This window comes from Merops nubicus, unplaced genomic scaffold (assembly GCF_000691845.1).
Source record: "Merops nubicus isolate BGI_N331 unplaced genomic scaffold, ASM69184v1 scaffold9495, whole genome shotgun sequence".
Lineage (NCBI taxonomy): Eukaryota > Metazoa > Chordata > Aves > Coraciiformes > Meropidae > Merops > Merops nubicus.
In genome coordinates, this window is record NW_008607614.1 from 181225 (window position 1) to 193702 (window position 12478).

The 12478-nt window shown below is 39.2% G+C and overlaps 1 protein-coding gene across 1 annotated transcript in view; it reads right to left on the minus strand.

Annotated features, from left to right (window-relative positions):
- SLC24A4 (solute carrier family 24 (sodium/potassium/calcium exchanger), member 4) overlaps window positions 1-9506 on the minus strand; it is a gene marked incomplete at its 5' end in the record, with an annotated part of 77499 nt that extends 67993 nt beyond the window's left edge. Inside the window, 1 exon segment of the mRNA XM_008939996.1 lies at window positions 9396-9506. Within this exon segment, the coding sequence (XP_008938244.1) occupies window positions 9396-9506 (111 nt within the window).
- Window positions 9507-12478: the final 2972 nt, after the last annotated feature.

A 12478-nucleotide genomic window follows, 5' to 3' on the forward strand; every position in this document is an offset into this window, starting at 1 on the left:
GCGTAATAATCAGGTAAAGAATACAACCTTTACAAAGGCATGAAAGGTATTTAAAGAGGGAAGACTGTCACCAAAGAATTGAATCAGAAACAGCATCTCACCATCCAGCAACACAACTATAGGGCAGAACCTCAGATGCTGTAAACCATCATGGCTGTACTGACAGTGGCATTAAGACATCGTAGACGAGTGCAGACAGGCTCCTGGAAGCCCTAAATAGTAATGCCTCTCTCTTCTAGAGTATGATTTTGGCTGGGAACTCACAAAAAGACACATTTTCCCCATGTCAGTGTCTTTAAGCTTCTAAACATAAATCTAATCCGTTTGAACTTTACCATTACCAAAGTTTAAATGTTCCCCACTGTCTGTGAATATTTACATCTTGCTATTGAAAGGTTTAAATACTTCTGGGCAATAGATCCAACCATATTAGCCTCAACCTGCTGTACATCCTACGCAGGGGAAAAAATTCCTCATGTTTTGGCATTCTCTGAGAGTAGCCCCACAAGCAAGTATGGACAGATGGAAATTAAACTGACAGAGCCTAAATCATCTCGCTCGCAGGAAGGCGCACTTGCCACTGCTCCCCACTAGGGGCAGAGAACGTCACTCCCATCGTGATCCTTAGTGCAGCACCTGTCACTAACATTAAGCCATTAATTTCATGTTGGAAAAAAGGAAACAACTGAACGAGCACACATGCATGTAGCCTGTATTCTGCCTGAAGTATCTGCTCTGCTGTACTACAGCTTATCGGCAGAGCCTCGGCAGGAATTAATTGGACTCAGTTTGTAAGGCTATTGCATTTTCTGCCATAATGTCTTCAATGTCTGTCAACTTTAAAGAAAGAAGGAAAGCATCACTCTTTATTGCCTGAAGGTCTTGCCTTCCTGTAGAACAGGAGAGATGCCAGGTTAATTGTCAGCAGGATCATGGAATATATTCAGCCTGCTAGGTAGATAACCACATCTACTCTGCAAAAACTCATTGGCATTAATGAATACAGTAACCACAGAATCACTGAGTATTTTAGGTTGGAAAGGACCTTTAAAGGTCACATCTAGTCCAAGCCCCATAGATATGTATAATAAAATTCTGTAACTTCTGAAAAAGTAATTCAATTATGAGTGTTCTCCACAGAAATTAGCAGAAGAAAGCTTTAAATTAATTTATAGTAATGAAACCGCACACTGTGCCTATGTGTATTTTTAAATCAGTCACTTTGATCCTCAAAACAAACACTGAGATTCAGAGAGACAGTTTAAGCTCAGAAGGGTCTGATTTTTGTGAGGCTTTTAAATTGCTTTATATATAGATAGTGTCATTAGTACAAGCTCTGAAAACGTTCTTTCTTGATACACAATCAGTGCTAAAAAAAAAAAAAATAAAAAAAGACTAAAAAAAAGATTAAAAAAATGGATATAAATTGTGAATGCTTCCAGTTTTATGTGCCAAACACAAGGTTAAAAGGCAGCCCTTTTGTAACATAAGCCCTTTATGGAGACTTCCTTTGCTTTTCATTCTAGATTCCTTGACCAGCCAAAGCCAAGCCTCTCACCACATTTTGATTTTTGATACCTCTTTTATGACCTTCTCTGCTTACTGCTTCCTGGGGCATTACGTAAATTCAGCCCCCTCCTCATGTCTTTATGTGCTTTTCAACCACCCTCCTGCTCCAGGTTCCATGACTGGATAATCTCAGTCGTTCTGCTACCCAATTCTAAATCCCAATCCCAAGTTTCTCTATCTGTCTTGCAGCTTCTGGTGACCATCTTCTACCCCCAGGTGTTTTTTCACAACCTAATTCCCTGAAGCCCAGTTAGTTCCGTGCTTGTCCAGTTTTGCATGAATCCTCAACATTGGTGGTCCAAGTTACAGACTCATGAGACACTAAGAGCACAGAGATGAAATAATGAATGCAGAGCTTTAACATCTGTCAAACAATCCAGTAGCTCACAAAGTACTCTGTCCTAGGCCAAACCCAAGAGTACAGATTAATGCTAACAGACTGATATACAAAGCCTTGTCAACCTACTTCCTGCAACGGCCAAGTGAGCTGTGGTAACAATTCTGCATGATAGAAAGCAAGATGGCAGCATTTTCTGTCTCAACTGGAGTACGTGGTGACATGTCACAGAGAACAAGGTAAAAAGCAAGGAATGAAAATTAAATTGCCATGGATAAGAATGGGTAAATTTAAACACAGCTTTCATATCAACAGTACAATTTCCTGAGTGGAAAACGGAGTGGATTTCCACACAGAAATGTGTATCAGCAAGGTCATACTAGTGAAGAACAGATCTAAACAGACACACATTATCCACATTAAGTGTGAGACAGCAGTACCACAGAGATCTGTATGCCCAAGTCTCATTAACTTTGATTTTGAAATGCCCAATTCAGGATTTCAAATATATCCCAAGTGAAACATAATTCATTTGGTTTCCACACCAGATCACAGGAAAACTCTGTTCGGACAGAACCACAGGAGGTCATATTAGTCCAACCTTCTGCTCAAACACCCTCTTTGCAGGAGCCTAGATCAGAACTCAGGTATCTGGAGTTGACCCTTTGTTCTACCACATATTTTCTCTTGGACCTCAGGTCCTTAGGTCACTAATTTACACAACTGTTGTCTACAGTCACAGAAAAAGAGGCAACTACCACATTAATATTTGAGAAATGCTTAGGTATTGTGGCTTGAAATATAGGCAGACATCAAAATAGTCTGTCACTCCAGAGCATTCAACCTGGCCGGGTATTTTGTTCCATTCAAAGAAAGTAAAGGTCCATCTGCCCAGATGTTCAATTTGGTTCTGAAGTTGCTACATTTTAGAAAATCTCATTTTTTTGTTTCAAGCCTGCTTCTTGGTTTCAGAGCTAAGACTTATCTTGTAAAAGTCCTTATTTGTGCTTCAGATGGACCAAACCAAACTCTAAATAAATCCAAAACAAAGATTATACCACAAAACATTTTTATTAGGTTAAAGAATATACAGCAATATATTAAATAGCATTTATTTTCTTTTCATTTGCCATTGTTTACTACATCCCTAAATGGCATTTTAGTCAGACATTTATTTACTGTGTGTTAAACTACTTCCTGCAAACTTGGCACCTAGACCTGGGGAAATAGATAAATCACCCTGGAGTTTGTTTTCTCTTCTCAGCTCTCCAGGGAATGCCACTGGCAGGTTGAGCCAAGCACAGAGAGATGTTTGTCTCATTTCTTTCTACTATTTTAGATGCCAGTATTAATACACTGCTAGAAAATGAACAGCTCACAGAGAAAGGTTTGGTTTTGGTTTTGTTTTGTTTGTTTGTTTGTTTTTTTAATTCCAGCTTTAAACACAGCACATTTCCTAAACTGGTTCCCAAAAAAATATAACCAAAACACTTCTCCCAATTAAATTCAATGACATCTACCCGCTTACCCTTTTCATACCCACTTCAATAACCTAGGCAAAAAGTGTCAGAAGTTCAACCTATATCCAGGTGTGAATTCTTATTAAGAAACCTTGGGAGCCACACAAGAAAAACCTGCCATCAACAAGCTCACTAGAAGAGGTTTTAAATTGTCACAACTTATCTCCCCCTGGGAACAGAAACCATCCAAGTAAGATCGCAATCAGTGAAGCTTCCTGCCCGGCATCTACAGGGACAAGAGTCCAGAAACACAGGGAACAAATATAACCCAAACCAAATAAAACCCCACAAGCATGTAACAAGTGGCTACAGAAAGAATCTGCAAGCTAGCCGCTTAGTATTTCCACAACATAAATTTGTGCATCTGTGCATATATATATGCACATTTGCAAGACACTGTGCCTGTATATTACATTAATATCATTAGCATAAAACAACTAAGACTTTTTTTTTTCTTAAACCTTTCCCCATTTTCATTTCCTTTTAAAGCAAGAATATTTAAGAAAGGTATTTAAGGCTGGTAAATTTCCTGCTCTTTTAGGACATAATACATTGGAGTAAAGAAACATTGTAAATCAAAATGTACACACTACCAATAAATATGTCATACCACAAAAGCTGCACGTTTTCTGTGCATCAAGGCAGAGAGCAAAGCTGACTAAAATGCTAGTAAGAAGTATTTGCAAACAACTTAACAGTTATTGTCTGTATTACCTCAATGAAACCACAGTCTTTCTGTGCTAGGTACCATGCAAACGCATAGTAAGAGAACCTGCATGTCACGCCAAGCTTACCAACTTAGGCTGTTCATGAAACAAAAGGTTATAGTAAAATTATTAATACTATCTTCTTAAAAGTGGCGGTCTAAGGCATTTAACCCTGCTACAAAATGGAATTTTGACCTAGGGAAGATCATAAGATCATTGTTTAAAAGAAATGCGTATCACCATATTGTTTAAAATAAATTTACAACAGCACAAAATGACATATTCCACCAGCAACAAAAATATGTTTAGATCAGCATTTATCACACAAAGTTTATGATCTTGTATATGAGGGTGTCTGTAAAGATTAAGAAAGTGGATACATCAATCCAGCATATTGAGAATCATGAATTTAACTAAGCACTGTGCTTGTTAAATAAAACTGATGTGGAAATTGATGCTTCGTATGGTGTCTTTACTACACATACAACAGCTTTTTCTATCCTTTTGAAAAACTACTTTGAAGAGTCAGTCCTGTCTTCTCTGTCAGTGAGAACACCATCATCGATTTTTCTAGAAAAACTAACAGCCTCTTATACTATCATATGTTAACAAAACTGTCGAAGGCTTCTGTTGTTTTTCTACAATGCATCATAGCCTACATGAGTCCCCAAGGTTATAACTAACAGTGTAAAATATACACAGATTTAATGATTTTTGATACTGACTCAGAACTGTTACGTGCTGCTGAGAAACACACTTTATCTGACTGTAGAGGACTGATTTTTTCTCTTCGACTGCAAGAAGAGGAAGCATTGCTACAACAGGCCTTTTAATTCTAAACTAGAAAGACAGCACAGATCAGAAAGAAATGCTGACCCAAATCCACAATTCATTTTTCCTCACTGACAAAAATGGGAGGAGCACAGCTGAAACAAATCCCCAGCTATTTAAAATCAATGTAGCTCATGAACTGTCCATGGCTGACACAGGGCTGAACAGACAACCCCACTGGCTGACTCAGTTTCAAGGAAGCTCACTTACTAGCCTCAGAAGAGTAACAGAAATAATTCTGATACATTTCTAATTCACAGCAAGTAGTCTAAATCGTATCTGTACTGCAAACAGGAATTACTTTAAAATATTCAGAAGAGAAAGGAGTCCAGATCTGTTGCTTTCACAGCCTAACATGACCCAGCAGAGTCACGGGGCCAGAAATATTGCAGCAGCCACTCACCCCAGCTCCGGAAACACTACAGAGAGTTCTGGAGGACATGGAGTCATGAGAACATTTTGAAATGATGAGGCAAGCCATTGGAGCAGAGAAGCTATAAATCAGACCTGCTGGGCAGATGGCACTGCAAGCTAGTGAGCTGATGGCAGATGGAAGTGAGAGCTTGGATAAGACAAAAAAATTGGTTGCAAACTAATGAGATCTGTTAAGATGCTAGAAACAATTACTCTCCCCTTCTGATAGCTCTGCTTTCAGTGAGGGTCAGATCAAGCCCTTCTCCCACAGAAACTTATCCAGGAAAAGTTTTCAGAGCCATGGAGGAAAGGTAGTTTGGTTTCCCTCAAAGAGGGACACCCACAGCAGCCATCCAGAGTTACTCAATACAAAATAAGCATAGGATACATAATTCAAAAATCCCAGGTTTTAATGAAATTTTTGAGGTCTGAAGCCTTCTACATACAATCTACAAGCTCTCCAGCCTGGCTCCAGGACAATAGAAAGACCTGTATCTTTTCATGGCAAAGGAGTTTCTAACAAAGGGGAAGTTTCAAGCCAGGAAGGATCTTTAATGGAAAAATGCTAAACAACACATTAACTTTGGTGAGGACTTGGTCTTAGCCCAGGCTGGAGCTGAGGGTGGCTTCATGCTCACGAATGCTTCACCTCCTTCCTGAAGCTGACCTACAGCTCCTTTGCTGCTATTATGGAATAGGTATTATCTGTAACTCCTTATGACTGCAGAATAGTTATTATCAGAAAAAATGTGTTGCACCTCTTAAGGTATTAATGAATATCAATTACCAGTCCCTCCTAACTCTAGAAGTTAGAAAAACCTTTCTTCTCTAGTCTTATTTTTATATATATATACACACACATATATATGTTTTCCTTTCCTTTGTCAAAGCCTCAGGGATCTTTTTCAAAGCAGTATCGCCAAGACTTCAAAGTTGTTTCTGTTCTAATACAATAGCCCCAGAAGCATTAATAATGTTTCCAGAAGAACACAATAGAAAATGATCTACTTCAGTAAATGAGACAGTCTCAGACAGTGTAGGCTGTGAGCTGCTAGCAGATAGCAGCTTCCACAAGCTTCTAACATTACTTCTAGAAGCTTATCAAGTTTTTCTCCCAAGATATATTACCAAGGGTGAGCCTTACTTACTGTCATGAACTGTAAGGATCTCATGATCTTGTAAACTTCTATAGCTGCAAATTCTAATAACTGAAGATTTTTTATATTTGCATGTAAGAAAAGGGCGTGAAGTGGTAAATGAATTAACTTTGTTGAAAGCCTTTGGGAAAAGGGACATAAAGCTACAGACTTGTGTGGAAAACTAATAAAGAGTGAGCACAGCAATAGCACTGCAATGACACAAAGATTTCACAGGCTTTCAGCAAGAACTTTCAGTTCCCAAGGTATTATGAAGTTCTTGTATCCTAAATACACACAAAAAATATCCACGTTAACATAAGAAAACTGCTATTTACTGTAGACACAGTCATGCATTTGCAGGGCTCCTAGTGCTTAAGGCAGATACAGAAATAGCATAAGTAAGAAGTACTTCTCATAAAGGAACCTACAGACAGCATAGTATTCATACAACATATATACATATTAACTACATAGTCTTAAGATTAAAAAACAAAACAAAAAAAAAAACCCAAACCACCACACAGAAATAAAATCCAGCCACTTGAAGTGTTTGACAGCACATTCCTGAGATTTCATTGCATTGGTAAAAGTGCATGACTGAAAGCTTGCATATTCTGACTCAAAATCCACATTCACCATTTTTCCATGCAATCTTGATCAGGTCTCTTGACCTTTCCTGGGACTATTTTCTCCAGATGTAGCCATGGGGTTACACAAGCTACATTCCCATGGAGATGAGCTACACTACTTACTCTTTTGTGATAGGTTTTAGGTCACTTTAACATCTCAATACAGGGCAAGTCTCAATCTCTGGCAACCAGACAAGAATAAGGAGGGGGGGAAAAAGCAAACTAAAACACACACTCCCAAAAAACAGTCAAAACCCCCAAAATCTACAGAAGCTGTTACAGAGCAATAACTATCATCGGTTCTCACAGACCCGTTCCTGTCCAACAAATGTCAATTTCAGATATATTCAGATGCTCCCTTTATTTGCAGCTATCTTACATCTTGCAGCATCTAAATCCCCCCCTTTCAGCTGCATAAGATAGAAAGATAAGCTGTACAGAACTGCAGAATAACAGGAAGTGACTAAAAATGCTAAAATTGCAATCCTGTGACATATTTGATCTGTAGAAGAAATACCTTTTAAAAGAAAGACTAATTCCAGCACTGTGACTAGAAATCATGAATTTAATGCAAGTCTCATGATATTTTTCTTAAAACCTCAGCACCCTGAGGCATATTTGAGAATCTCTTGTGTCCAGCTCTTGTGGCTACAGAGAAAAGTGCATCTCAACAACCTGAATTTCAGAAAGCACGTCAAAATGATGTGACTGTATTTAATTATTCCAATTGTTCTTAAATTAATCTTACAATCTTAGAGAAATGGAGGGAGCTGAGCTATTTGTTCTAAGCATCTGGAGAAGTCAGTGCTGCTCCTTGCATTCCAATTTACACATAAACATACGTTCTCCCTTGGCAGTTCTATCATACTGTTGTAAAAAAAAGTTCTCATTCATACTAAAGGGAAACCTCCATCATGGACTTTGATGTGGCATCTTTCTGATTCAGCTTCCAGGATTTTGTGGCCTTTGTTGGGTTGGCTCCAAGTGTGCTGCCAAGTATGTGTGCAGACAGGATCACATTCACACATCCATGTAAAAATGAAAGAGGAGTAGGAAAGAACAGTATTTTCTGACCATTCATCAAAAACTACATGTTCCCAAAAGGTCATTTTTGTCTTTGTCTGTGAACAACTCTGGCAGATACATCAACAGCATCATAAGGTTACCGATGCAAACAACAGCAAACTAACCCAATAAGTTCTTAAGAAAAGCACAGGGAAGCTCTTGGACATCAAGATGATACAATCAAAGCTTCTGGACCCACACACTTTGTGCAATGTTCTTCTACTCCTCTCAGATGTGCATAAGCACAGTAGTGGTCCTCCATCTATATAACAGGTGCCTCACCATTAAAAAAACTGAATGCACAGAGTACTGATCCAAACTTTTCTAGTGCCTGAGGCCGACAGTATCCCAGAACTTAAGCCCCCACTGTTTGCAAGAAGGCACAGACTCTACTGTCATTAAAGAATTGATTAAAGACTCATACTTAAAAAAAAAAAAAATAAAAAAATCTGAACTTTAAATTAATTTGGCTAGTGTCATTGGCAAAATGTCTTGTCTCCCACACACCGTAAACCACAGAGAGGCAAAGAGAGAGGAAGGAAATACACACTGGAAAGACAGATGGGAAGATAATATTGGTGTTAATCCACAATGCTTTCAAAACGTGTCATCTATCCCTGTCCTCAATCAGTTATTATCGCCTGGTCAGAAAAGATATTCTGCAGTAAAATGGGCTGCATATAACTTATCTCATAATCCTCCTTCACACAATATAAACTCCTACTCTGAATACATAGTTTATCATTAAACAAGCAAAACATGATTAAATGTATAAAGGTAGCAAACACAAGTTACTGTGCTCAGGCTGGGATCTCAAACACTGCACATTTAGCTACCCAGAGTTTCAAGCAGAGTCCACTTCTCCTTCCCAGTGCAATATACACAGCATCAGCTAGACACGAACAACCACCAAAAGAAAGAAACTTACAGAAATCAAACCATCAGCACAAGTCCCATAAAGACCCCAAAACATTCTTACATCCAAACATTAACTTTTACCTTTGACAGATAAAGTTATAGCATTATATAGCACAATAAACCCTACTACTACACCGAACAGTCCTGCTTTTTTTAAGTTTGATACTTCTGTGTTTACCTTAACACATCACTGCATCTTGGTCACAACAGCACCACACAATACATCTCAAGAGTTTATAAGACATGGCAAAGTTTTCCCATCTTACCTGGCTCTGTACAGTTCTTCTCTTCGTGCGTTCCATTAGGCGATGCCATCAACCTTCTGTTCCTCCATAGTTCTGACAAAACACGTTTGTCTGCAACAGTTGCTTCTCGGCCTACATTAAATAGAAAGAGGTTACGCCCACGGTCACTAATTTTTTCCTGCATCATCTTAACAGGACTATATGCCCCTACTAACAAGGAGTATGCATCAGTATGCAAATGCAGCAAAATCAAGGTGTGATTGGGGCACATGCCAACAGACGTGTGCGAGGTGCTCCTAGCTACAAAGGGTGAACCTAGCTATGAATCACAGAATTGTTTAGGTTGGAAAAGACCCTTAAGATCATCAAGTCCAACTATTAACCTAACTCTACCAAGTCCACTGCTAAGCCATGTCCCTGAGCACTGTATCTGCACGACTTTTAAACACATGCAGGGATGGTGATTCAACCACTTCCCTGGGCAGCCTGTTCCAGTACGTGACAACCCATCCAGTGAAGAAATTTTTCCCGATATTCTACCTAAATCTCCCCTGGTGAAACTTGAGGTAGTTTCTTCTTCCCTCATCACTTGTCGTTTGGGAGAACAGACTTACACCTACCTCTCTACTCCTTTCAGGTAATTGTAGAGAGCAGTAAGGTCTCCTCTGAGCCTCCTTTTCTCCAGCCTAAATGAACCAACCCAGTTCCCTCAGCTGCTCCAGACTTGTTCTCTAGACCCTTCACCAGCTTCATTGCCCTTCTCTGAATCCACTCCAGCACCTTGATGTCTTTTTGGTGCCCTAAACTAAGCACAGTACTCAAGGTGTGACCTCACCAGTGCCTAGCACAGGGGTCAATCACTGGCCTACTCCTGCTGGCTACACTATTTCTGCTACAAGCCAGGATACTGTTGGCCCTCTTGGCCACCTAGGCACACTGCTGGCTCATATTCAGGCAGTTGTCGATCAGTACCCCCAGGTCCTTTTTTGCTGGGCAGCTCTCCAGCCACTCCTCCCCAAGCATGAAGGTGCAATAGCAGAGCTGTTAGCATGTTCTAGCTGTCAGAACACATGGCCATGACCTACAATGAGCAAATATTCTGCAGCAAGCAAATGCTGAAGCCTGCACCTGTGAAACTCACCACTTAGCAGTTCTCATAGATGAAGCCAGCCCAGCTATGCTGACATGAGCAACAATCACACTTCCATTTAGTCATCTAGACTTGCACATATTACAGTACTGATTTCTCAAAAAATAAAAATGCATATGGATATATTCTAGTTACATTTGGGTTTATTTTGAGCTGAAGGGCTGATCTTTTCAGTGCTGGGTATACTTGATAGTAACAAACCCTGCATACTTTGTCAAAGAAAATGGAAAATAACTGCACTGTGAATATCCAGAAGTCTTAAGAAAAACAAACTTCTTTAAAAAGTCAATGAAGCTTTTGCCTGAACTCCTATTCTAGAAGCATTCTCAATTTAACTTGCTGACTATAGCACAGAAGGAGCACTTGTGATAATGCAGAGTATGCAATTATAATAATCAAAGGAAGACTAGAACCTCTTAATTAAATCACTTCCAAATCAATTTTACCCATTTCACATGAATCTATTACAATAGCAAAAATTCTTCTGTGGCTGATGTTACAGTATATATTCAGTCATCTTGTAATGCTTGTGCTTTGTTAAAGTGACTGTTGTAAAAAAAATCTAGCTTGGAAATCAGTTTGGCCAGAGTATTTGCTCAAATACTCTGACGCCACTATTATAAGAAGCATAGAGAACAGATGGTCAGCATTTATGAATATAATATACTGTAAATTAGCCAGCTGAAAATAAAAAAACCACCTGATGCAGCAACCCATCAAAAATTAGGTTATGAGGGATTTAGCTGGTAACCCAGGAAATGAAAAGCTTTCATTAGTCATGATATTTTTCATGTAAACTTTAAAAAGTTCTGAAAAATTGTTACCTGCAACAACAACAAAAAAAGTGAAACTACATGAACATAATCATACCCCAACTACTTGCTTTCAAAAACCAGTAAGTTTATGAAAATAAATATCTGGTACACAGAGAGGAGAGAAAATAAAAATAATAAAAATTTAAAAAAAAAAAAACAAAAAAAAAAACAACACCAAATAGGCATGACAAACAGTTCTAAATAAAGCAAGCAACACTATAGTCTAAAATCACAACTGAGGAAAGTTCAGAGTTCTAAGATTATGCTAATACGGTCTAAGACACTGAATTTTTATATGGATGTCTTGTTGCCATCCTAGAAATATCTCAAATAACCCAGGCAATAATTTGAACACAAAAGCACTATAAAGTATAACATTTTTCTTCCATAAAGCACACATTTTAACTTTAGCTTTAATTTATGCAGATGATCCGTCCTAATTCTGCTGAAATCTGATTTCCCTATATTAAAAGTGGATGTAGGATGTGGGCTTAGTTTGATTTTGTTCTTAAATCCTGAAGGACTGTTGGCAGTCCTACCTACAGATCCGAGTGCTGTGTCCCAGCAACCTTGGACATCATATCTCAGAGATGAAAAGCATCTTGAGCAGGATGAAAAGCATTCAAGTGCAGGAAGAGCACTTGAAGCTGCACACTTACAGCCTAAACTGTGCCAGCAGGTGGGAAAAAAAAAAAAAAAAAAAAAAACACAAAACACACACACACACAAAAAACACAACAACAAACAAATGGGAATAACATAGTTAATTATAAATGCATCACTTTACCAACACTGCACTTGAACAAAGGATGCAACGGACTCTATAAAACATGAGATTGGCACTGTTCCTTGCCAAAACGTAGACTTGTCTGTCAAATCCACACTGTAATTTAGGGTGGGTTGCGGGAAAAAGATGGAGCTAAGAAGTAGCGGTAGCTGAAGGAGGTTTACAACCCAAGGATAAAAATGAAAGGTGGCCTTAAGTTGCAGAGGGGACCGCAAGCGGCTGGAGAAGCATCAGCTTCGACGGAGCGGCCGGCGGGAAGCACTCCAGGGCCGTCCCTAGGCGCGCCGCTGCCCCGCGATTCCTCCTCGAGTGCCGACCTGAAGGGCTCGGAGCGGCCGGCGGGGCCCGGCCA